The sequence below is a fragment of the Andrena cerasifolii genome, chromosome 11, assembly GCF_050908995.1.
Source record: "Andrena cerasifolii isolate SP2316 chromosome 11, iyAndCera1_principal, whole genome shotgun sequence".
In the NCBI taxonomy this organism is placed as follows: domain Eukaryota; kingdom Metazoa; phylum Arthropoda; class Insecta; order Hymenoptera; family Andrenidae; genus Andrena; species Andrena cerasifolii.
The window spans coordinates 5765146-5791022 of record NC_135128.1 but is presented as its reverse complement, the minus strand read 5'-3'; the positions used below and the strand labels follow the sequence as shown (position 1 = coordinate 5791022).

Sequence of the window (25877 nt, the reverse complement as noted above, 5' to 3'; positions counted from 1 at the left end):
CACCTTCGCGTATAAAGTAACAGTCTGATTACTTTACATTCTAACTCCTCAAAGGAAGCTTCTAATTGACTTACGCTCTGCCGAGGGCCACTGGCCTTTGACATATCCGACGATTTCGTAACACAGAATCCTCCCATCGAACGAGCCACCAATTAAACCCTTCCAGTCGCCTCCACCGGCTCAAAGGACCCGGGTCGAGGAACAGAGGAGCGGGCAAAGAGCGAGGAAAAGGACGAAAAGAAGCGGCTGCTCTCGTCCACCCTGTTTGTTTTGCTTATCGGAGGACAAATTTGCTGTCTTGTAAGCGACACCGAAGGGTCGTTTTGACAAACTGGGGAGCAGCAGGGGTGGAGTCGGCCATGTAACAACAGGAGAGGATGACTTCTGGCCACGTTACCGAAGGATCTCTGTCGAACGTGGTCCTGGAAGCCCGAAACTAGACCCTCCTCCTCTCTGGTCCCTGTCCGCTCCTTCCTCCGAGCCCTCGTAAAACTTGACCAACTTTTTTTTCTAGCCGTGGATTCTCTCCGGTCCCAGCGGCTCCGTGGAAACTGGGAAGGCCGAGGACCGTAGAGGAAGCATAGTTATTTATCTGGACGTCGACCGTGGAATTTATTGCCGATGATAGCTTCCTGCGAGAGATCCTTTCGAAATTTCCTCCGGGCTCCTCGGATTCTTCCCCGGGGTAAACGTCCCCGCAGCCGGGGGCAATAACTTCCCTCTGAGGTAGGGAATTTTTCTATTTCACAAATGACTGTCTTAATTCGTAAATGCCTGCCATTAATCACAACGAGGTTTCAAATTGAATCCCACTGCGGCCGGGGGAAAACGCGAGATTCGCGAGCGGAGGAGCCAGGCTCCCGAGGATAATCGAGCCCTTCATCGGGCGCGAGTTTTCCCGGACACGGAGAACAAGAACCGTTCCGATAAATCAAACTGCTCCCTTAGCGCAGGAAGAATTCAATCGGCCATTTATTCCCCTCCCGTGGTAATTAATTATTAATTAGGATTACAGCCTCGACCCGGCGGCCTCTCGACGACGTAACGACTTCCTTCTTCCCTCCCCTCCCTCGGCGGCGAAGATAAACGAGTGAGCCTGGAAGACTGCTAAGTAACTCCATGAATTTTCCCGCGGCACCCTCGGCTCGTGCCTACGGGGGTGTAGCATCTAATCATCCCTATCTCCTGGCCACACCCTCCTCTCGAAACCTGACCACGAGCATTCATTTTCTTTCTCTCGCCTCTCCCGGTCTTCACGCTCCCGAATGGATATCTCCGTTCTTTCGCCCGCGAGCTCCTCTCTCGTCCACGACATTCGCGACCCCCCCTGCCGCTGCTAATGCGACGCTGAGCTGATGTTACGCGGAGGGCGGCGAGAGGGTGGGCGCTGATGGCGACGAGGCTTAACGAATCTCCAAATGCCTCGCGACACGTATGTCCGGCCGCGTGTCGCACGCGACCTTTTGCAAATCGATTTTTTGCCATTCCACCATCCTGTTCCCTGTCGTTTTTTTTTTATCGCTTTTTTTTAGGCTACGTTGCATGACTAGAATTTCGAGCGGAGTTACCGGAGGAAATATGGGGAGCTTCCTAACTACTCATGTTTTTATTATTATTATTATTATTAAGTTAGTTGTTTTTTATGTCCAGGGGGTTGTAAGGAGCCGGGAAATTTGTCGAACCCGGGGAGATTCCAGTGGAATAATTCGAAGAAGGTTTAATCCCCGCGAGAGGCCGGAATTGAATCGCGCGAACCGCTGCAGCGAAAATCGCCGTCAGGAAACGAAGGGCGCGAACGGGGGGAGGGGAAGCGGAAGTAAATCGCGCAACCCCCGTGACAGCGTCGCGCGATGACAAACGAGCACGTCGACGTCATCGCGCAAGAAACGCCGGCGACATCTGATAACGACCTTAATCGCATTAAGGCCCTACCCCCGGTGCACCCCCCTGGCCAACGATCCTTCTCCGAACCGGTGATCGTGTCCCTAATGTCCCGAGAAAAGCGGCAACGCGATTGCGGATAAATCGTCCCTGACAAACTCTCCTAATACATTTCTTTGCCTTCCACTCGCTCCCCTCTGACGCGACGAAACAAATGAAGACGAGGCTCGTTGCGAAATCTCTGCGAACCTCCCACGCTACCCCGAGGGAACCACTCGCGGCTCGCAGTGGCTAATTCCCGGCGCTGGATAAGATGATTAATGCAAGAAATAAAAGAAACTCCTGCCTCGATATCCTGCGGTCGCGTAATCACGTGTCAAAGAGGGAAAGAGGGGCGGGCCGGGTGGAGAAGGGACAGCAGGCGCAGACGGGATCGCAACCCTTTCGCGGACAATGCAACGTTTCATTATTAACCCTCGCGCAGCGGCGGCTTGGTGGTTCGAATTAAACGCGCAAATATTTGGGTATTTTATTTCCGGCGGGGATTCGCCAGCCAGCCGAGAGCGTGGACGGGGGGCGGCGGTGGGCGTTTTGTTACCTATTCGCGCGGCGGCGAGTTTAATTCGTTTCGTTATAAATACATCAGCAGCGGTCGGGCCGCGCCGGGAAATTACCTTTACGGGCATAATGGCAAAAACAGCGAAAACCAGCGCGGAAATAACGACGACCGAGGCTGGGATTGAATTTTGCCCCCCCCGACCACCGGCTGAATTATGAAAAATCGGCTCGATATTTCGAGTTCTGGCGGCGGGGAAGGGGGATCACGTGAAATCGTTCGACCACCGTTCGTTAAAATTCATGCGCGCAATTTGGACCGAATCCGCGGCCCTTGTTTGTTTCCTTGCCAGCATATTTACGGCTGATTCGATCGATTCCTGTTTTTCAGGTGAAAGAACAAACAGGCAAATTATTGTTCGATTAAGCCGAAACGTATAGGGCGATCGTGTTTGAACGCTCCGTGATAATGATTGAATGTAAATAACGAATTCCGGTGCCACGCGCATTTTCCAATCTCTTGTTCCGCGGTTTTAACGGGGGTCTTCCAAAGGGGGGAACAGGGAACAAGAGTGCCGCGATATTTTTCGCGTTCATACGGGGCAAAATGCAGTTGGCTACTTTCGAAGAAATTCAATGCATCGTGGAATTATCAGGGTGCATTGGCGCAGCTTGTTAAGGGGAGGTTCCGGTTTGAATATCGATTTTTTTTTATTTCATTTTTCGAATGCTCAACCTTTTAGGAATACTTGTTTAAAAGGTTTTTTGAAATTCGTAAAATTCCCGATGCTATAGGCACCCGGCCACTCACGTGAAACTTTAAACGCGTTTTTCGCGAAACAGTGTTCTTAAAATCGGGGGAACCTGCAGGGTAAAGGCAGGTGATATGGAACATCTGATTTCAAAAGCTTGTCAAAAGTAGGGGAATTTGTTTTTTTTTTAATAAAACTGGCATGAGGGGACGAAGGAACTATTGCATAATCATATTTACATCGTCAAATGTAGAAGAATCCAATTGTTTTGCAATTATAGTAAAAGAAGTGAAAAGAGTGAAAAGGGGCCGTTCGAAAAAGTGGGTCCTAATATGGAACACCTAGGAAATTTGTAAAGAAATCTCAAAAATCTTTACTTTTATTTTTTACTAAAAATGAAGATTTATTAAGGTGAAGATAAAATAAATGTATATCAATTTTGGAATTTATTTCTGCTTTTTGCGTCTCCTACACATTGGGCACGTGAATAATACGTCGGAAGTCCCACATTCCTCGTGTATCCACTGAAAGCAGCGAATACATTGGGTCTACTTCTCATTGTCATTATCTTTATAATTACCATCGCGAAATAAGCATTTCGCATCACCGTCGTCATCGTCATTATTAACTTCATCTATGTTACTCGGTATGTTGCATATTACGTGCACACATGTTCCGACAAGAAATTAAAAATTATACTAAGAAGAAAGTAACTTTATTGGTAAACTATTGTTGAATAATCAAGAACACACAGATTTAATGATAAATTATGTCAAAACAATACTTTGTAACATACCTCCGCTACAATATTTAACTGTTTGATGAACTTTTCAGAAAGTTTTACACCCCACAAAAAAATATAAGCGTTTCTCTTTTAATAATGGATGCCCGAGTGATACTCAATTGTCAGTATCATCGTCTATTGTGTCTAGGGATCTAGTGTACACGATTGCCTGAACAGTTCGTTATTTCGTTATCGAAATTTTACTGCCTTTACCCTATCTCGAAAAGTTATTATCCGATTCGACTGAAACATTTTTTATTTTCAAGAATATACTTCTGGCTCGTGGACAGACCCGTAAAATTAAAAAAAAATGAAAATTTGTAATTTTTAAAGGCGTCAAAAGGACGAAAAATATAGGAAAGTGATTTCAAACTTCAAGTGTCGTTATTTTCTCAAAAAATGTCATTTTTTGTAATTTCTACTGGTCAGTCCACGAGCGAGTTTCATTCCCTTTAATAATCTGGGACTGTTTTCTATTTCAGACCAATGGTTTAGGTGCTACAGGTTCCACCGTTTTCGATGAATTATTTTACGCCCCGATTTTAACGATTCCCCAGTGCCGTCTGCAATAATTAATTATAAAACAAAAAATTTATTTTTATAGTTCAAGACATTCGTAAAACAATGCGAAAAGTTCCATTAAATTATATGCAGTAGTTTTCCTTTAATTAATTCCTAAAGACCACCCACTTTTATGGGCTCTAGACCGGAACAGCCCTTAATGAAGAAGGGCAAAAATTGCGAGGGGGTAAAATAGAAGTCATCTTATTTTTGTTGTACGCATCGATTAGATACCGAAGCAAGTCGACAATCGTAATAATCTCGAAGCATATCCTCGGCGCAATGAGGAACAGCGCAAAGTTCTAGTGATCACGCAGGTATTTAATCTTATCGACGCCTATCAATCATGTAACGCCTCGTGTCACAAACTACCGTTCCGCAATAATTCCTAGAACATCGCTCTCCCCGTGACAGGATTAAAAACTACTTGATTTCAATTACACCGTCGTCGAGGCTGCACCGATGCGTGCAGCGCATGGGCGTGAGGTTGCACTTGCATCGAGGATGCACGCAACCCCGATTAGAAGTTAACGCAGACAGGAAAGCCGTCCAGATACTTTCTTCGCGAGCTTATGACAGCGCTAAATTAACTGCGTCGTCGATCTCCGCGAGCAGTACGCGAGGAAGCTTTCTTAAATACAGATTCCACAAGAGAGTCTAACCCGATCTTCTGACATTCACCATGCACGATCAATTTCGTTCTCGCAAGCTTGTATAAAGCGTTATTAAACGCGCGATATGCGCCGTGTCATTATGGTGCACTAATGTGTAGCAAGCGGTGTAGGTACAGTAATATCGCGATAACATCGGATACGATTTCAATATCGAGGGATTATCTGAATAATACGTGGGCAGGGACAAAGGGCACGGAGAAGCACGGTGTATAAGAGCAAGCTGCTTGATTATCTGAAGGTATGCCTGTAACTGGACGCGCAACACGTCCTCGTACACGGCGCGATTTGTACTTAATTAAGATTACGCGTTGATGAGAACGCGGGCGGCACGCGAGCCGAGATACCCGAGGGAGATTACAACTCGCTCGATTCGAACGTAAACGTGTCTTACGACGAAGGTCTCAGTCGCACTCGCGAGCCTCGTAAATTATAGTCTAACGCTGTGCTTTCTTTTAAAAAGGTCTTATTGTGGACTCACCATGCTCGAACGGACTCTGAGTAACAGCCGGTTTCTGGGTTCAACATTTTGCGATCACTCTCCGACCTGCAACAGAGGATCCCCCTTTATGTAGAACATCGGTAGAGTCTGGAGCGTACGGTTGCTTAAAGCGTGGATCGAGGGAGACTACAGTGGGCTCGATCTCGGAGCGCAGAAGCTCTGCAGAATTCCCTACCGTATGTGTCGCGATCGCTAATTCAAGAAGCTTCAACCAAAGTCTAGGCAGAAATTTGAGGAAACTCTGTCGCTGCTGTACACTCGCCGAAAAATGTCTGACTCGCAGGGAGAAACAGGTGGAACGAAAGTTTACGCCCGTCGAAGGATACCGGAGGTTGCACATGCACCGAGTGCATCGGCTGCACCGCGAGCGCACGCCACAATTTCACACGCGAGACGTATTCAAGCGACGTGAAAGGAGTCTCGCGATCGACATCCTTCCTTCTTGAAAGTGTAAACACAACTGGCAGTGTATACGTATCGCAGCGGGCGTCGAAACTCGATATCAAAGTGGATTGTTATGGTGTCGCCGAAGTTCCGATTCAACGAGATAGCTCTGCCTAAATACAGTGGCTCGCATTAATATTCGGACACTTTTTAAAATCGCATAACTTTTTTAGAATTGGTCCAAACGACTTGAGTTTTTTTCAGAAGCTAGAAGGATTAGTTTGCTAAATGACGTATTTGGTCGTTTTGAAAAGAAATGTATTTGGTCGGAATAGCGAAAAGAATAGTAAAGGTCGATTTTTAAACTTTTTTTTGTGAGCTTGTAATGAAAATTAAAAAAAAACAGTTTGTAGATTGCAGTAAGTTGTATACGTGCCTAAAATTTTATAAAAATCGGTTAACGTTGATCTGAGCTACAAACGTTTAAAGATCGCAGAATAAGGTCGAGAATCGCGAAAATTCCCGAAATCAGCGAAAATTCCTAAAATCAGCGATTTTCGACCTTATTCTGCGATCTTTAAACGTTTGTAGCTCGGAGCAACGTTAACCGATTTTGCTGAAATTTTAGGCACGTATACAACTTACTGCAATCTACAAACTATTTTTTTTTTAATTTTCATTACAAGCTCACAAGAAAAAAGTTTAAAAATCGACCTTTACTATTCTTTTCGCTATTCCAACCAAATACATTTTTTTTAAAAACGACGAAACGCGTCAGTTAGCAAACTAATCCTTCTAGCTTCTCAAAAAAACTCAAGTTGTTTGTACCAATTCTAAAAAAGTTATGCGATTTTAAAAAGTGTCCGAATATTAATGCGAGCCACTGTACTTAGTAATTCCTTTTGCAAGGTTCTATCACAGTCACTGGACCGTTGACAAAAGAAACGGAGACGACAAAATGTGTACGAAATACTACAAAACCGAGAATCTTCTTTTTTTTTTTAAACATCCCTTGTCAATTACCTAACGCCTACCGATTCCCCGAAGGCCGAGGCCCGTTTTCCTACAAATTGTGGGGCGATGCACGAGCTCCAGGTGGACTCGTAAAAAGAGTACCAATGGCGAAAGTAACTAGCGCGACAACTGGTCATTATCGAGTCGACGATGTCGAGTGGACGTTGAATGGGAGACAAGGGTGTAACGCGCGCTGGTGCTCATCGGCTCGCGGGACGTGTGTCGATAAATTTACTTGCATCGCGGTGGTTTTATAATAAAACGTGTCACTGCTTTCGTCGGCCATTCACGGCGGACGATACATTATCCGTTGTGCACGCGGGAAATTTATTCGACGCGCACTCTTTCACCCTACTCTTCGCTCCTTCTTCGCCTTCTTTTTCCCTCCCTCCCTCCCTCCCCCGCCCGCGCCGCCCCATCCGGCTCCCGCTCACCTTTTATTATTATTTTCTTTTTTTTCTCTCTCGCGTTTCAGCGAACGCGCCGCACCGTTTCGCGTTATTGTCATCTGTGTATCGTCGATTAAACGCGTGTCAGGCCGACACTCCCTTTCACCGGGGCAGAGCGCTCCGCGTCGCGGCTGGGGAGAGATAAAAATGTGACGGTTTCGAGTCGAGGCCGTCGCGTCGCGATTTGAAAGACACGTCGCGGGAATTTCAGGGGCAATTTTTCCACGCTCCGCGGGACGAACGCTTCCGACCCGCACGGCTGTCAACCCCCGCGACCTGTCTTCCACCGGGTTCGATTGTAGACAAGAGCGGTCTCCCTTGCTCCTCCTCCCAGCCACCTAGCTCGTCGAATCTGCATAAATGTTTCATGAAATCAAATTGGACGTCGGGGGACCGGGGCTCCCGTCCGCTCGATGTACCCTTGTCTCTTTCTGCTCGGCGAGGAGCCGCAACCCCCTCCCCCGGCCGGAGAACACGAGTAATCCTTTGATTTTTCAATCGGCCGCGAGCCATTGTTTGCGTGTTGTGACAGCGAGCATTATCGGGCCCGATTATGAACAGTATTAAGGGCGACTCGTGAGAACCCCATCTGGCCGTGGAAAGGGGCGGCGGTGGCCGACGAGGGTGGAAATCACTGTCCGCAGGCATTACGCATTCATGCACGCGGTGACTCTTCCGTTGCGTGACTCTTCCTGGTGCTTTGCGTAACTCGTGTCTTCGCGTACAGTCCGTCGCAATAATGGCTCGTCCCCGTTCCTACCGGGCGTCGCGAGCTTCTCCAATTTTCAGGGGAACTGCGAGCACCATCCTCGTCGTCTAACTTAGCGGGAGACTCTGCTGATTAATCCTCCGACGTCTCCGCGAGTTCTTAGTGGTTGCTTATTTTTCTATGAAAGCACAGAGGCACGCGACTGTTGCGAACGACTGTACAGCGGCGCGCATGGGAATGCGAATTCGACACGGTACCACGTAGCAATGCCGAGGGGTCGACAGGAATGTGATTTTTGGCCGCGAGGGTGAACCGCCCCCGTCACTGCGGTTTGCGGGTGACGTTCGCTCGATGAACGGGGCGATTCCTTGTGGTATTTTTTTTTTTATTCCTGTATCGCCTCGGCGGTATATGCGGTCCCTATGAAATTATGTCCCCCGCAGAGGAGCGAGAGAACGTACCGCTCGGTCACCCCATGCGAGCAACGCTCCCCTCCTAATAACAACGATGACAGAGAGACGTTAAAAGGTTCGAATGACACGAATTGCAATTCGCAAATTTCCCTGACGGCATTGCATTCTTGTCGCCACGCGAAACCGGCCTCAGGAAGGGCCTCGGAATAAAAATCGCTGATACGATGTTCGACGGTGTTCCCGGAAACACATGGAACCCGACGAGCGCGGACTCCTAATCCGCGTAACTCGAGACGCAACGCTCGATAGGAACATCGAGTTTACACGAGCACTGGATCGCGTTTCGACTCGTCGACAGGCAGCGAATAATGCTCGCCTCCGAGTCGCACGCGTTCAATTATGCAACTGGCTGTTCGGCCAACAAAATTGAAATTGGGGATCATTGTGGGACCGGCACGCTGGCGGGGTTTAATCAAAAATCAATTAGTCGCTCTGAGCGACGGAAAAGTAATTAGACGATGCATGATTGAAAGGATTGCGAAGCGAAACACCGCGTTGGCGAGTGAGTCGATGAAAACTCTGTCGGCCGTGGAATATAAACGCGCGAGTGCTCGCGACGTTGCGTGGCGCTAGCTCCCCGTGAAATTATCCCCGATGCATTTAATAAGCTCGAGCCTCGGCTATTTGTCAAGGCTGTCGATGCTTAATGACTGATCGCCAGGCAGGGGCGGCGGTCCTCCTGTCTTCGAGGGCCTCGTGAGAGACGAGCAGGTGAAGGAAGAGGCAGAAAGGGGCGGCGCGCTGCCGGTGGAAGGGAGGAAGGACGAAAATTTAAGGAACTGGAAGGACGTGGCGCGTTTCAACGTTGCCTGGTACCTTTCGTTCCCCGATCATTTGTCAAGGTGACAAGGCAATCTCACCCCTCGCCGCTATCACCCCTCCGCTCGGCCATCGCGACTCGCTCTCTTCCGCAGCGCGAGTGTCATCGATCAAACTTATTATTTCGAGATTGGATGTTTGCTATTCCTACACCGAAACATCGTTCCTTTTTTTTTCATCCCCGGAATAAAGTCCGCGGAGAAACGGGGAATTCGTTGCGCCGAGAACACGGCCCTTGCCCTCCAATCGGCGGGGGTGCGACAGATTTGCCGCGACCCAGAGATCGCGGCGAAATTTACTCTTTATAGAAAGATTAATTCTGATTTGAAAGGACAGGGCGAAACGTAATACCGACGAGAAGGACTCGCGATTTCAGGGAGATTGTCGGAGGGAGGAAGCTTCGGACCAATCTACCGGCAATCCAACTAAAAGTCGTCGACTCCAACTACCGTATCCCTCGCGACGTAATCGTTACACTCAAGAAGAGTGGTTGCCTCATCCATTCCAAACAGCGCACGCCTCTATTTCCATTAACCCGCGGGAGAAGAAATTAAAACCAGACGGAAACCTCGAAACGGTGGCTCGAGGAATCGACGCGAAAGTTCCGTGCAATTTCATCCGTCACACGGTCGAGCCTGTGCTGAAGAACTCGGCGGATTTGACTGGAGTCATTTGAGCGACCTGCTCACAGGTTTCGGTACTTGGACAAGAGGCGATCGCGCTCGATCCGCGATGCGAAATCCTTGCTCCGTCAGGAGAGCTATCCGGCTTCCTTGGGCGGCTCGATTTCCCTCGCGGATTTCCACAGGAGCTCTTTTTCGAGAGGAAAGAGTGGAATCGATCCACGTTAATAATCGTCGAGTGCTACGCAAGTACCGTGTCCCCAGTCACGTAATCACTGTACTTAAGGGGAGTGCTCGCTCCACCCGTGACCGGGTTCCCACAACCTCGCCGTCATTAAACGACCAGGCGAATCACGGCGGCCTCCTGTCCCATGCGATCGACCGTTTTGGCAGGTGGTGCGTACACGGATTTCCCATAAAACCACCGGCGAGCTCTAAGCATTAATTAGGCCTGTCCTCCCCCCAGGAGATTCCCATAGTGTCGACAGGAAACTACCATCAGCCTCGATCGAGGCTGTTTAAATCCCGCTAAACACCATCCTGCCGAGCGCCCTCGACACCTCCGTCCTCGGTAGCCAAAAGAAGAAACGAAAGAATCGACGGTGACTTTCAGACGAGCGCGTCGACATTAATCACGCGCGAGGGGCAATTAATTACTCCGGAACCGGAGCGACCAAGTCGAAACAGCCGCGGCGTATAAAGCGTAGTGGAAACGAAGCGACCTCGTGTCGTTCCGCCTCGGCAACCTCGAGGGTGGGGGGAGGCACGACTTCCTCCGTACCTATCCCCGAAGCTCGACTTTCATGCCCCATCGCCAGGCCCCGTGTAACAAATCGACCTTTTAATCACGAGTGGCTCGCTGCCTCCACTCATTCCGCCTAATGGGGGCCCCTTGTTTAGGAGGTGGGTCGCGGCGGTGCGCTAGGTGCCCGGCCAATTTCACCCCTGGGCCCCGTCGATCCGACGTTTTGTTTAAGCCCCGAGCTGCCCATTAGTCACCGTTCACGTTCAGGTACAGTGATACTGGTCACCCTTTGATCGGGAGGATCGCTTTCGGGGATCGAGCTGCGGCTACTCGATCGGCTTGAACGAAGCTGAAGGGCCGGAGGGTCCTCGAAATCTGAGCAGGAGTGTATTCGGCGGTGACCAGAGGAGGCGTTTGGATAGAACTTTCGGGTACGGAGGGAACGAGAGGAGTAGCGTCGGGGACATTCCGTGCGAACTCGGACAGATTTCGGAGTAAGTTTTCGTAGATTGCTGAATTTTGAGTATGTTGTAGTCTTTAGTGATATTTAAACGTAGCTCAAAGGATTTTTCGAAATTTTGAAAAATGTCGATTTTACAGCTGTTTCAAGTTAAGTGCTAACTTTTTTTTCAATATATTATAGCTATGGAAGGAGTAAACGGATGGAGATGAGTTTTACGGTGGTTATAGAGAAGACATTGACGTTTTAAGAAAAAATTATTTCAGTTTAAAAAAAAATTGGACAATTTTTGTGCAATTATTTTAAACCTTGAAGGTCATAGTGTACCATATGGTTGAATTTGTCTTGACAGTCGCTTTCATATTGGGTAATCAAATATATAGCATTCCATTTAAAAAACTAAAACTCACCCTCGTTTCAAGGAAAATATTGCGAACACCAAAAATTGAGATACCGTATTATGTTGGATAAGAAAAACAGTAAGAGTTTTCCTCCTTCAGTTTTTTTCAAATACTATAAGAATATCAGGTATAGCCGCTTGGCCGCTGAGAGTACCGCGGTGCTGGGCGACGCAGCGTCAACTTTCGGCAATTTTTCCATATTTTTTAAAATTTGTCCATCAAGAGGAAGGATAGAACTATATTCTCCTTTTTCAGATTTTTAAAATCGCGCACAATGTTAAAAACCTGCATTTGTTAAAAATAATTGCACAAAAATTGTCCAATTTTTCTTTTAAACTGAAATAATTTTTTCTTAAAACATCAATGTCTTCTCTATAAGCACCATAAAACTCATCTCCATCCGTTTACTACTTCCATAGTTATAATGCATCGAAAAAAAGTTAGCGCTTAACTTCAAACAGCTGTAAAATCGACATTTTTCAAAATTTCGAAAAATCCTTTGTTTTACGTCTAAATACCACTAAGGACTACAACATATTCGAATTTCAGCAATCAACGAAAGCTGACTCCGAAATCTGTCCGAGTTCGCATGGAATGTCCCGTCAGGATGATCGTGAGTTCTGCCGGCGAGGCAGACAGCCAGCATTGTTTTTATGGGAATCGGCAGAGTCGCGCGGGCCTCGCATGATTTTTACGGTACCGCACCGAAGCGTGGGCGACCCTAATGACGACCCTGGCCGAAGTCAACGAGCCGGTACGTTTCATCAGCGGGTAATCAGTGCGAGCCAGCACTGTCCGGCACGTCGTCGGTCGCCTAGGTTCCGCACCCTTCCGGTTCCGGTGTTCCGGTAGGCTTGACCTCTCTCTCTCCGCAGGGGAACCCATGTTTCCGGTTTTCAGGTGGGATACACGCTCAGCCGAGCGCCGTCACGTTTCGGATCCATGGATCCATGGATCCTCTTTCCTCTCCCTGTCTCCCTCTCGTCCCCCAACCGTCTCTTTCACTCTCCCTCTCCCCCTCTGGCCGTGGCGATCGATCGAGCCCCAGATTCGTTTTCGTTTGGGCTTCCGGCGGTGCCACGGCGTAACGCGCGATTAATGAAAAATGGCCGATGTTAAAATACATGGAATCATTAGCTGGCCTAATGGAGGATCGCGCGGGCGAATTATTGCTTAATTATTATGATAAAAATTCCCAATAGCTCTCGGTCTGGTCATTTTTATTGCTTCACGGTTCCGCGTGACAGTGGGGGCGAGTGTTTTTTAGGCTCGGCCGATGGGAAAAAGCGATCGCGGCCGGAAGTGGAAGTGGAAGTGGAAATTGAGGCAATGAGAGCGTTGCCCGGCGCGCGGTTCTTATCGGGATATCGCCGGTTTCTCGTTTCCGCAATTCCCTATCTACCCTGGCCCCGCACGGCCGCCAATAAAATTATATTTCGACTCGTCCCCGTGAAATCTGCTCGCGTATCGACCGCAATTCCTGCGCGCCCTGCGCCGCTACGCGTGCAAATGTCCCTCCTTTGATTCCACGTCGATCTTCGTCGGGCTTCGAATTTCAGATCGAAGCTCCGACGCCCGAATCGACGGCCGACGCACCTCGGAATACAAACTGGCCGCGGTGTCGAAGGAAAGCTTAGGATTCAAGTTTTCACGGTTACTGCGGCCCGCATCAAATTAACGATCATTAATCCGATTCGAATCATAGTAGTTTCGTGCTACAGTTAGGCATATTAAGTCGTTCCGCGTGCAACAATGTTGAGAGGCGGTTTCGCAGTTCCGCGTTCCCTGTGATTAAGAAGCAAGGCGAGCAGTAATTCTCTACGCGATCTGCGAACCAGTTTCCCAGTCTCGTGGCTCAGGAAACGTTCCTGTCTGCGGGCCTCGAGGATCGACCACCTCTCTCCGAGTCCGAGGAACCTCGACGAGTTTCGGCGCACGGGATCGCTAGCCACCGAAACTGCCGTTCGGAGAATCCCGCGGAGAGCGCGCAGGGGAGACGCTCGGACGCAAAATTGGCCTCCCGATCGGGGTCTGCGCGACGAGACGCGCTCGAACGGCGAACGGTGGACGCAGGGGGCTAGAGGGGCTCTTGGGAGAGAGACGGAGGCGCGGAGGACAGGGTGAGAGTGGGAGAGAAAGGGAGAGAAGTTCACCCTTGCGGCAACATTGCGAGAGAGCACACCTGGCCGGAGTCGTGCAGCTGCGGCCGCAGCCCCCGTCACCCCGGCAGGGGATGAAAAGGGGAGGGAAAAACGAGCGCGCCAGAGGGTCGTTGCGGGGCATCACGGGTTCCAGCGGCCCGTTTCCAGAGGGGTGGCGAAACGGGGGCCGCAGGAGGGGCGGTCTGGATGCTGAGATTTCAGTTACGCATTCGCTCGCCAACGATTTCCAGACTCCACCGAGCCAGCAAAAATGAAACGGCGACATTGTTTTCGGCTCTCCGCCGTTTGAAGCTGCGCGCGCGATCCCCCCTGGAACCGAGGCGGGGGGTGAAGCGCACGCGAAACGTTGTCGCGACGCGACACTCCACTTTCCCCGCTTTCTCCCCCATTTTTTGATTGTCTATCGGCGAGGAGAATTCGCGTGGGCAATACTTTCGGGCACGCCGCGGAGATTCGCTAAATACCGAAGTGTATTCCTGCTTCGCTGGAATCTGAATACCGAGGGCGCTTCGAAGGGGAACGGTATTAGCCAAACACTGTTCGATTGGATGGATCGTGGGGAGTGATTTAGTTGTACTTAATCGCGCTGCTTGCTAATGAATGCACAGTGCCTCCTCTCGAGCCACTGTCACCCCCTGTGACGCTTCTCTCGCGGCACGAGGAGCGCCGTGCAGGTGAATTTATTCAAATGCCGATCAATTCAGGAGGATGGCACTCATCGACAGTTCTGCCTCTCTTTTTTTCTTCCCTCCTTTGTCAGCGGCGTTACGATCCTTTTGTGCGGCCGCCTCAGAAGGGGCGGCCCCCGGAACAATGACCGTGATATACGATTCGAGAATTTGTTTATAAATGCCGACGCGTCGTCTTTCGAGGATATCCGTCGCTGTGAAACCCGTCCGTCGATCGAGAGGATTTCCGTGGAGACCGCCGAGGACACCCTGTTTCGGCCTTGACAGGTTCATTCGCATTATCTCGCCCGTGCCACCGGCAAGGGTTGTTAAGACGTCACCGCCAGTTGACAGTGGACAGAAAATGAACGAATATTAAGCTTACAGCGAATCTACCAGCAGAGTAGAACGAGGGAGAACTATTCCTTCCGCGGCTGACAAAGTCCGTACGAAAATAGAGTCACGACTCAGTCACGTCTCGTGGACGCTGTGTGAACGAATCTCGCGACACTGACGCGCAAGATAAATGCGCATTATTATCACCACTGTCTCAAGGAACCGCCGCGACCCTAGGCGCCCAATTATCAGCCAAGGGAGCGCCGCGAACGCGGGGGATGAAAAATGTTTGCCCGTCGCGGTCCCCGGGCATTAGTCCAGAGACAAAGGAGCAGCAATTACAAAAGAAGAAGCGTGTCCGCCTCGAGGAAGAAGATCCGGAAGCCTAAGTTTATTTACATCACAGTGCCACGGTCGGGCTCTCGCTCCTTTTGTCGACCGTACCGCCAGTAATGCATATTAATAGGAAGTAATCCCCGAAAGGGGGTTGTGGGTGGCCACAGAACGTAACGAAGGACTCGGAGAAAGCTCGGAGGAGAACGTTCTCCGCCAGATACAACGTCCTCTCCCGTCACCCTGCGAGTTCCTCGCCGATTCCGTCGCCGGATAAATATTCATGCGCTCCCCCGTGGAATTTTTATCAGAGAAATAGCCACCAGAGCCGCGCTAAAACTCTTGCGAGGAAGCGAAGTCCTATCGACGGATTATCAGCCGGATTGCCCGGGAAACAGAGTACACACTCGATCAACGCGTGTAAAAGATTCGACCGAGGAAAAAAAAATTGGGTCGCCCGGAGGGACGAGGTACAAGGGAGCCGGTGAATGAAAGGAACTGGTAAATCCTGGAAGCATGAACGGGAAAATCGCTGAGCCAGCTACACCTCTTCGAGGCCCCAGCCCCCGCCAGAAGAAATCCTACTTCCGAGAATTTCAGCCAGAGAAGCAACTTTCCTTTTTTTCCCTTCCGCCACTGAGGCAGGATTATCTTCCCACGGGACTTTGGACCGGGAACAATTACGGGCCTCTCGAAAATCCACCGCGAAAGAGTTCCCCGGCTGGCCGTGGAAGGTTCCGCTCGAAGAAAGCGTCGTCCTCGGTCGCTGTCGCGGGTATCACCGCTCGGTTCTCGTCGGGGCTCGAATTAAATCGCGATGCTCCCGATAATCCGAGGGTAGTTTCACGGGTGGGACGTGGAGAGTAGAAAAATATGAAATTCAGCCCGACTCCCGTGGACCGACGAAGTCTCTTCTCCGCGGCTGTCAGCGCGACGCGGTAGCTGGCGTTTGGTCGGACGTGCGCGAAACAGCTCTGTTCAAATATTAACAGGGAAAACAGAGGAGATTCCCAGACCTTGCTTGGTTTCGTAACACCGGTAGCCGAGTTGACACGCTTACCCCGAGGTTATCTGGTACCGGTGTTTGCCGACACCTCCGCGTGCGCGTGTAACTTACAGCGCGCACCCACGCGCGCGTTACATCACCAGCTCGCCCTCGCAAGGGACTCTTTCCAACAATTCGGCAAGCTCGCGTATTCGTTGCAAATATTCCTCAGCTTGACTGGTTTGCCTACACTCTATCCTCTTTCTTCCTCGTCGCTAGAATCAAGAGCAGACTCGCAAGCGCTGCTGGCGGAGGGATCGAGAGCCACTGGAGTTGGTCAGGTACCCGTTCGAATGGTGGAAAAAATCGCTGCTCCACCGACGCGTACCGAAGAAGGATCGGCAGACAGTTGGGCGCCCAAAGCTTGTACCAGGAAGGTCCTGGCGTGAGGAGCTCAGGTAGCCGTTTCCCTGCCTGGTCCCCTCCTGCGCGGTCCTCCGCAGTTAGAGGCGACGAGGGGACGCCAGGGGAGCCCCTCGTCTATCCCTCAACACCCTGATCTCGTCCACCCCTCTGCTCTCCTCGACAAGCGCACCTGGTCGCAGGCTGATCCTGGTCAGGGCTCGCTGGATGTTTGGGCTCGACTCTCTCTCTCCCCTGATTTTCCGCTCTCGATACCCGCGCTCCCATCACGATTTTACGAGCTCTTCCTTGGGACACGGTGAAACGTTGCGCGGCAGCGAAATCACCGGTTACTTTGGAGCCAACTCGCGGGAACCACGATTGATTCTTCAAATCGTGGACCAGTAGAGATGTTTCCACGGCCGTCAACTGTGAAACGATCGCCAGCAGCCTTGAGGAGGACTCGCTCGAATCAGCGGTGGCCAGGTAGAGTTTATTTGAGCGACGAGGCCGAGGTCTGACGTCTCGCCGGCACGCTGCCTGTACCTGGTAACCTGAAATTGGTAATCATACACCGGGACAAACCGAGAGCCGGCAGTCTGGTTTTCGAGCGGGTGGCGCACAGAGACGCTGGGGGAGCTGAAGAGTGAGAATGAGACAGGGGGAAGGGCGGCGGTTTCTCGTTACAGAGCTTCCTGTATGGAAATCACTGAATGCCGGCCAGCCTCTCTCTCTCTTCCTCCTCCGTTTTCTCCTTCTGGCACGAGGCACCGTGTCTGGCACAATGATCTCAGATTTAAATCAAATCTAGCCTATATAACCGTCTCTCCCTTCCCGCTCGGGCAGCGTCGTCTTCCGGAACGAGCGCCCCTCCGGATCGATAGACCCTGTAATCGATTTTCGAGTCGGTCCCCGGGAGCCCCGAGAAATTCCAGTGACTTGTTGCGCGGCCATCGGATCCGTGCTTCGATTGGACGTGGATTTTTTCCAGCGAAGCGCCCAGATAGAATCGCCGGAACGCTTGTTCGACTCGATTTCGAGAATCTGCCAAGCGATCTGGGGAAAGGGAATCGGAGGGGTTGGAGTTGGTTGTCGCGTGTACCCGGTCGAAAAAAATCAAATTAATTAACGAACGGGGAACGGCTCCCGGCTCCCACTGGCCGGAGAATCGGGCTAGTTGGGAAGGAAAGTTTGTTTCGATTCAGGAGCCACGGGGGTTCCATCCGAGCCGTGGAACTCGTCTGCAGGTCGTCTGCAGTGAACAATTACTTTCCACTTGTCATGCTAATCGTGCGTGCGCGTGAGCACCGACCAACTCCGCTTCGTGCTTGACCGTTTTGCTCTTTTTTAGCCCGCGAATAGAACGCGGCGGTGCCGGGCACTCGTGACGAGAAACTGTCAGATTCCTCTCGGAATTTCAGTGGTGTCGATCGATCTGTGGGGAGCGGAGGAGGATTCCGAGGAGGGAAGCGATCGAGGGAATCCCTACGAGCTACTTGCTTCCCTCGCTCGCCCCTGCGACGCGATCTTCGGAGGAAAGGGACCGATCATTCGTGTAACTAGCGTGGCACGGAATGAAAAACAGGCGCGTAACGCGCACACGCGGCCACGGCGTGGTATGCGTGTACCGTGCACGGCTGCTATCTTGATAGCCATGCAAATGGCCCGGTGTCAGATCCTATCGTGGAGCCGCATAATCAAAAGCGGAGGCACGCAAGCGCGCGAACCCATCTGCCCCCTCCTCGACCCATTCTTCTCCTCTCGCCCTTCTCGCTCGCTCTCGCTCTCTCTCTCTTTCTCCCATTCTCTCGTTTTTCGATTAGGAGAGATCGGAAAACTCCAACCTCCGTGACAGTCCTCCGCCTACTGAATTAAACGTCGCGAGGCTCGTCCGCGGGCCTGGCCTCGCCCAGAATCACGCCACCGACGCATGCGCTTTCCGTGATACAGATTTCCTGCTGTACAGTTGCTCAGAAAATTCAGCGTACACCTGGATTGGTAACGGAAATTGGCGGGAAAATGAACACAAACGCACTTATTCAAAAATGAAAACGCAATATATATTTTAACAAATAATACGTGAAAAGAATTCTAAATCAAATCGACTATTGGTCTTTATTTAACAGAAATGGTAAAAGTGCACGTATTTTAGTGACACAAAGTTGAGCGTACACTTTGTTAAAACAGTATTTACGAACTTATCCCCTGCCATCAATTGCGGCTTGTAAGCGACGTGGCATAGAATAAATTAGGTGTTTTATTAAAGAAGGAGGAATTTTTTACCAGTCTTCTCTCAACTTTCGTTTGAAATTTATATTCGTGAAATTGTTATTTGCCATCCTGGATTTTATTTCTCCCCAGGCATTCTCGATGGGATTGAGATCAGGTGATTGGGGAGGTGTTTTTAACATCTTTGGGATGTTATACAGCTGCCATAATTGAACTGTATACGACGAATGCTTTGGGTCATTATTTTGTTGAAAGTAATACACCCGCGGCATTTTTAATTTTTCTGCTGAATCTTTTAGATTCTTTTTTAAGATATTTAAGTACTTAATTTTGTCCATTATGCTATTTACGTATTCGATAATTCCGGTACCATTTGCACCTATACATCCCCATAACATAACCGATCCTCCCCCGTGTTTAACCGTTGGACATGTATTTCTATGGTGGTGCTCAGTATTTGGCTGTCGCCACACGATTTGCTTCCTTCCATCCCGTCCAAAAAAATTGATTTTAGTCTCGTCACAGAATATAACATTTTCTCAAAACCTTCGTCAAAATTAACAAACGTTTTTGCAAATTCTATGCGTTTCTGCCTATTTGCTTTGGAGATACACGGTTTCTTTCGTGCGACTGGACCATTATATCCCTCTTCTCTTAATGTTCTACGAACTGTTTCAACCGAGATGTCTTTATTTATACGCGAGGAAACATTTAACGTTAACTTCCGCACACTTGTACTCGGATTTCTTTTAATTTGTCGACAAATGAATGAATCGTTCATCAGTGTTCGACAATATTTTCTTTCCTCCTTGGCCAGGTGTATTTCGAACTGTTCCATCGTATCGAAATTTGTTCATAATTTTTTGTACGGTAGAACGTGTTCTGCCGATTACTTCCCTTACTTCACGAAAGGATTTACCTTGCGACTAATTTTACAATAAGATTCCGCATTGAAATGTCAGTCCGCTTCCTCTTATTAGCCACGTTGCTACTATAATCGTCAATCTACGGATAACAGATAGTTCTTTGTTGCTGGTTCCTGAGCAACCGAACTTTCAAAGACATTTCGCGGGACTTCCTCTTCAATAGTACCAACATTTAACCAATACAGCGTAATGTGAAAATTCCTACGTGTACGCTCAATTTTGTGCCACTAAAATACGTATACTTTCACAATTCCTGTTAAATATAGACAAATAGTCAATTTTATTTAGAATTTCTTTTATGAATTATTTAGTAAAATATACGAATAAAATATTACCAAATATACGAATAAAATATAATACCACATCTGTTAAATATAGACCAATAGACCATTTTATTTAGAATTCTTTTTACGTATTATTTGTTAAAATATATATTGTGTTTTTATTTTTGAACACGTGTGTTTGTATTAATTTTTTCGTCAAATTTTAATTACCAACCTAGGTGTGCGCTCAATTTCCCGAGTAACTATAGATCCACGAGCAGCGATCTACGGGGGACTCGACGGAGCCTAGGAGATGTCTTGGCTTCGGAGAGAATCTCCGGGCCCTTCTGCGCCAGGTGTCTGGGCGAGTCGCCGTGGCGGAGAGTGGCTGCGGGGGTAGTAGCTTGCTCGGGGAGCGCGTTGATTTTCGGAGCGAACTTGCGGGAGGAAGTCTATCCCGACGCGCAGCGGCAGGGATTTTATGCCGCGCAGCCAAGTTTTCTTCGGGGAGAGGGAACTTCAAAGTAAGATGATTATTCCGCGCGCACGAGGGCGAATAGCGGAACTGGCAATTTCCCTGGGACGAGCTGGAAATTTAGTTCCACCTTCCACGGGAAATTGTTTCGCCGCTGGGAGCACGGGATTCGTTCGAATTCCTGGGAACAACGTTACCGGAGCCGCGGAGGGAGGGGGGGGGGGGGAGAAGACGGTTGGCAGCGCGGCGCTAAAAGGGGCTCTAATTTGTGGACAAAACGGGAGACCGTTTCGCGGAAACAAAACCGCATTACCCGCGCGATTTTGCAGGAAAAGCCGGGTCGCGGACGCCGGAGGGATAAAGGGGCGAGGGGGGGATGGAAGGAACGATGGAAAGCGGTGGAAAAAAGAGCGCATCGACGGAGCGCGAGACCTGTCGAAGCCGATAGACCGGGGAAATTGCGAGCGAAAAGGAGATCTGGCCAACAGAAACAGGAGAGAAAGGAGGAACAGCTAGTGCTCCGTCTCTCTGCCCCTCTGTTAGCCCACCTACGTTACCCTCTCTCGTTTCTCTCGAATTTTTATTCCCCCTCGTTTCGCCGTTCGGGCCAACGTCCACAGACGGAGATATTCCGGCTGAGTTGCGCCTCCTCTTGGCTATCGTGGGCCAGATCAAATGCCGGTCTAAGAACGGCGGGAGCAAGAAATATCGTGGGCTGGAAAGAGAGTGTGTAGCCAGGGGTGAAATCCGGTAGCCACGACCACGTCGACCCACGTTTCTGTTCGACGGGGCGCAAAACGTTCGGGCCGCCACCGCGACGCGCTGATTTCCCTGCTGGGCCCCTCGGAAACGTCGCTGACTGACTCCCTGGCATCTCTGTTAAATCATGGATCCACAACGAGATTGGTGGATCAGAGTTGCTTCGTGATTTTGAACGAGGAAGCACGGCAATTCGAATCTAGAGACACTTTTAACGCAGCAGCTGTGAAATGACTGATGCTAACGGCAGGGCAAGATAAACTATCACCGAAGGCGAACCACGAAAGGGTGTAGCCGTGCGCGAGGGGATGTGGGTGTACACAAGATAAAGGGGCAGGAGAGATACGTCTCGTAGCCGAGTAGTAATTTCCAGGCTGTCACAGCCACCTCGTGTCTCGACCGCGTCTAGGCGGTTCGGGATCGTCCTGCTCTCAGATTCTGCTAGCTGATTTCATCGCTCCTTCACTTCTCCCAATTCTTCGGATCCGCGGAGCATCCCCTTTAGTCAAAGCAGTCGAAACTAGTGTTGGCTAGAACCGTGGTTTCCCAATCACGGTGATTTTTCACAGTGATCCGTGATTTTCGTTATCGCTTCTGATTGGTGCAGATAGAAGAGTGATCCGTAATTTTCGTGATCGCTTCTGATTAGTGCAGGCAGAACAGTGATTCGCGATTTACGTGATCTGATTGGGGAAAAGCGTAACTGCTCTTTGCACGCGCCACATAATCCCAATTTATAATTTCGCTTGAAACATTCTCAGGTCCTCACTGTGCTTATAGAATTTCAATTGTATATTTTAGACTAATTTTATTAAAATTAACGAATATTCTTTCACTTTAATTCAAAAGTATAATGTATATGCGAATACTTTAGTCAATCGAATCAATGCGTGCATACGTTGACTATTTATGAATGTACACACTATATATTCACTGGATTAACACGCTTTGACTGTGACACAAGCTATATTGAAGTACTTTATAAGAAAATAATTCAATCAAGGTCAAGAATTAGGACCACGGTAAACAATTCACTAAAGTTAAAAAAATCACGATCACGGTCGTGATTTAACTTCATTATCACTGTGATAAATCACTGTTAGTGATTTTGCACTCCATCCCCAGTGAAAACGTTCGAGACCTCCGCGCGCGACCGTAGAATTCTAAAGAGCCCAAGTCGAGCGACATGCATACTTTGTCGCTGGCAAGACCTCCGCAACCATTCTCCACGGAACACGAGCCTCGCGAATCGGCCTCTCATAGAGCTCGAAGGGACCCTCGAGAGAGTAATCGGCACGCGGAGTGTGCTTCGCGCCGGGACACGCTAATTACGAGCCTGATTTAAGGTTTATTACGCGCGAGGGCGGCGAGACGCGAAAGGGTCAAGAGCCAAGAGCGAAGTCTCGGACCTACGCCTCGCCGGCGATTCGAGAAACCAACAACTCCCCCATGCAGACGGAGTAAGCGCGTGTCGCTGGACGTGTTCCTTCCGAGGGATCCTGGAAGAAGGAAATCCTCCCGTCGCGCACAGTTCCCGGAACGTCGAATCACGGCGAGCCGCCTACGTGAAAATTACGTGACGGGTCTGCGAAGGGAGCCGATTTCCCTGTAATCATCGACTCCCGTTTCCTGTACGCTGGCACGTGGCCGTTTTCGTGTAATTTCCCTTGACGGTGGGCCGCTCACCTACGTGCCCCGATGCCCAGGACGATCACTTACGATCGTTTAATTAATGCGCCGCGCCACGTGGCACGCTTTGGCTTTCGTCTCACGCGCATCGATACCTTCCTCCCGATAATTCCAAATGAGGGGGAAAATGCCGTCCACGCGCACTTACTCATTCGTCTGCCCGGCGAGCAGTAGTGCGCGCGCGGCTCCAACGCTATGCACGCTGAATAATCTCTCCTGATTTCACGGGGACTCGGTCGCGCGCCGCTAAATAAAGCCCGTGTATCGATAGCCGGGCGCCGACAAAGTAGCAGCGACGGCCCGCCGGAATTTCAAACAGCCCGACACCTTTCGCAGGCGGCCGAACGATCGACCTCCCTCAAGTTCGGCTGAGGTCCGAGGCGGAAGGTAGCCAGGTAGGGCTTTCCGTTTTCCGTCGAGGATCCGAGCGCAGCTGTTCGAGGAAACGCTCCAGCGTGGTTACCAGGGTGGATTTTATTTTCGACGTTTGAATTTTCTTCGCGGCACCCTCCGGAATAGTTCCAAATAATTAAAAAAAGATCCGTGTAAAGTTCGAGATCGATTGGATGAGGGGAAGGGTGCCTCTGGGCCCTTAAACATTTAAATAGTTATTGATTAAATAAAAAAATATGTCGAACGAAAGTTGTAGAGCCGGACAAGGAGCATCTTTTATGTTGTATTACTTTTTCTCGCGCGATAAAGGAGTTTCGAAAAAAGTTCGTAAAACTAAAAAAGAACAACTTTTTTTCCCTGAGATTTTGAAAGTTTAAATGTTTCTAGAATACTTTTTATTTATGAAGGCGAACAGAAAAATGGAATTTTTATTTTCGAGGACTATTTTTTAAACATTTAAGGGGAAGCATATACTGAAATAAGCGAAAAAATAAAAACTTTTGTTTCTTATTTTTAGTGTTTGATGTGTCATGAATGTTTCCTGAAAATTTGGGACCGAAATTCGCAAAATATCGAAGATATAGAGTCTGATATTTCGATATTTTTGCGAATTTCGGTCCCAAATTTTCAGGAAGCATTCATGATATGTCAAACACTGAAAATAAGAAATTTTTTATTTATCTTTTTCGCATCTTTCGGTATATGCTTCCCCTTAAATGTTTAAAAAATAGTCCCCGAAAATAAAAATTATTTTTTTTGTTCGTATTCATAAATAAAGAGTATTCTAGAAGTATTAAACTTTCAAATTTTGAGGAAAACAAAGTTTTTTCAGTTTTTCGGACTTTTTTCGAAAATCGTTTGTCGCACGAGCAAAAGTAATACAACATAAAAGATGTTCCTTGTCCGGATCTACAACTTTTGTTTGACATATTTTTTCATTTAATTAATAGTTATTGAATAGTTATCTCCAAGTTGGAGGATATTATACAAAATCGACTTCGCGAGCTGTTAAATAATGATATAACTGTTTAAGGTCCCAGGGGCACCCTTTCCCGTTATCGGATCGAGGTCGAACTTTACGCGGATTTTTTTTTAATTATTTGGAGCTATTCTGGAGGGTGCTCCGAAGAAAATCTTGAAAAAAAATTTTACCAAGCCCAAATAAGAGCCACCCTAGTGGTTACAGTGTCCCGGCAGGTATATGTATTTCCCCGACAGGCGAGAAGCCCTCGGCTGGCTGGACGAAAAAAGATCGCAGCCGAGATGGGAATCAATTACTAAAAGCAGAGTTTGCGGCGCGGCGAGGAGAACTCGACTTCCGCGGTTCCGAATTTAATGCGGCTGGCAGTCGTTGGTCGCACAACGGGAAAGACGCCCACGACCGCGCACCCCCTGCCACCCCCGTAGCGGGTGTGCGTCAAAACCGGCGGAGTTTCTTGCCGTAACTAACTACTCGTGAATTTATCGAGGCACCGAGTCGAGTTTCTCGCCTGCCGACCGCGGCCTCCCCTTCTGCGTAGGCGGCAAGGTAACCGTAGGAAAGTTTCCAACAGTTTCTCTCCCCGCGGCGACGGCGGAGCCCGAGGGAGGCGGGAGGGTGGCCCTCGGCCGAGGGACCAACTTGTAGTTTATGAATTTATAGCGGCGGAAAGCGGCAAAGGCGAGCGAGTTACGCGCGCTCCAGTTTATTCCGTCTCACCTCCAAGATTTTCCTCCCATTGAAATTCCTGCTGTCGCACCCCCAGGGCCCCGCCAGCCCCCGTTCCAACTTCTGCCCGGACTTCTCGCGCGGAGCCGGCCGGGAAATAGTCGCGAGCCATTAACGAGAGCGACGCGACGCGCTGCAATTCCGAGGCCCACGGACGAGCCGCGCGCACCGATAACTTTTCGCGGATCGCCGGAGTCGTTAATGGAACTTTTGGCCCCACCCCCGTGGGGGAGGGGTGTTTTGTCCCCGCGGCGGGTGTCATCGAGCCGGATGCCTCGACGGAAGTCGAGGGGAGCCGGGAGATTCGACGAAATCGCAAAAACTCGCGCGGCAAAACGAGATGAATACTCTGACGGCTCTCGACGCGCCGCAAAGTTTTCGAATCCGAATTAGACAGGTGTCGAATCCGTCGCAGGAGACTTCCATCGACAGGAAAGGGAGAGCAACGTCGCCGATCACCTGGAGGAGAGCGAGACCCGAAAACGCGGCGATTAAACACGACACACGCGACCGCGAAATCGAAAACCGCGCGGCGACCTCCTCGTCCTTCCCCCCGGTGCACCACCTCGTAATTGCATCGTTCGAAGGAGCTGCAGCGGGGCCTAGGCGCAGCACGGAAACCGATGTAACTGCATATGCAGTGTCGTATGCCCGGCGTACACCTGTTCCGTTTCCTGCGAAAACACGACGAGTTCCAGTTACACAATGGACACGCCGAGACACACGGACGTCGCACGATCGCGCCGCTCGCACCACTTACACCAGC

General features: G+C 49.6%; 1 protein-coding gene across 5 annotated transcripts in view; it reads right to left on the bottom strand.

The window, feature by feature from the left end:
- Soxn (SRY-box transcription factor soxNeuro) overlaps positions 1-25877 on the bottom strand; it is a 95406-nt gene that overhangs the window by 33826 nt on the left and 35703 nt on the right. For 3 of the 5 annotated variants that reach the window (XM_076822789.1, XM_076822794.1, XM_076822791.1), the window contains exon 2: positions 5686-5751. The exons of the other annotated variants lie outside the window; for them this stretch is intronic. In XM_076822789.1, the coding sequence (XP_076678904.1) occupies positions 5686-5751 (66 nt within the window). The remainder of the gene's footprint in view (positions 1-5685; positions 5752-25877) is intronic. 5 annotated transcript variants of the gene reach the window in all.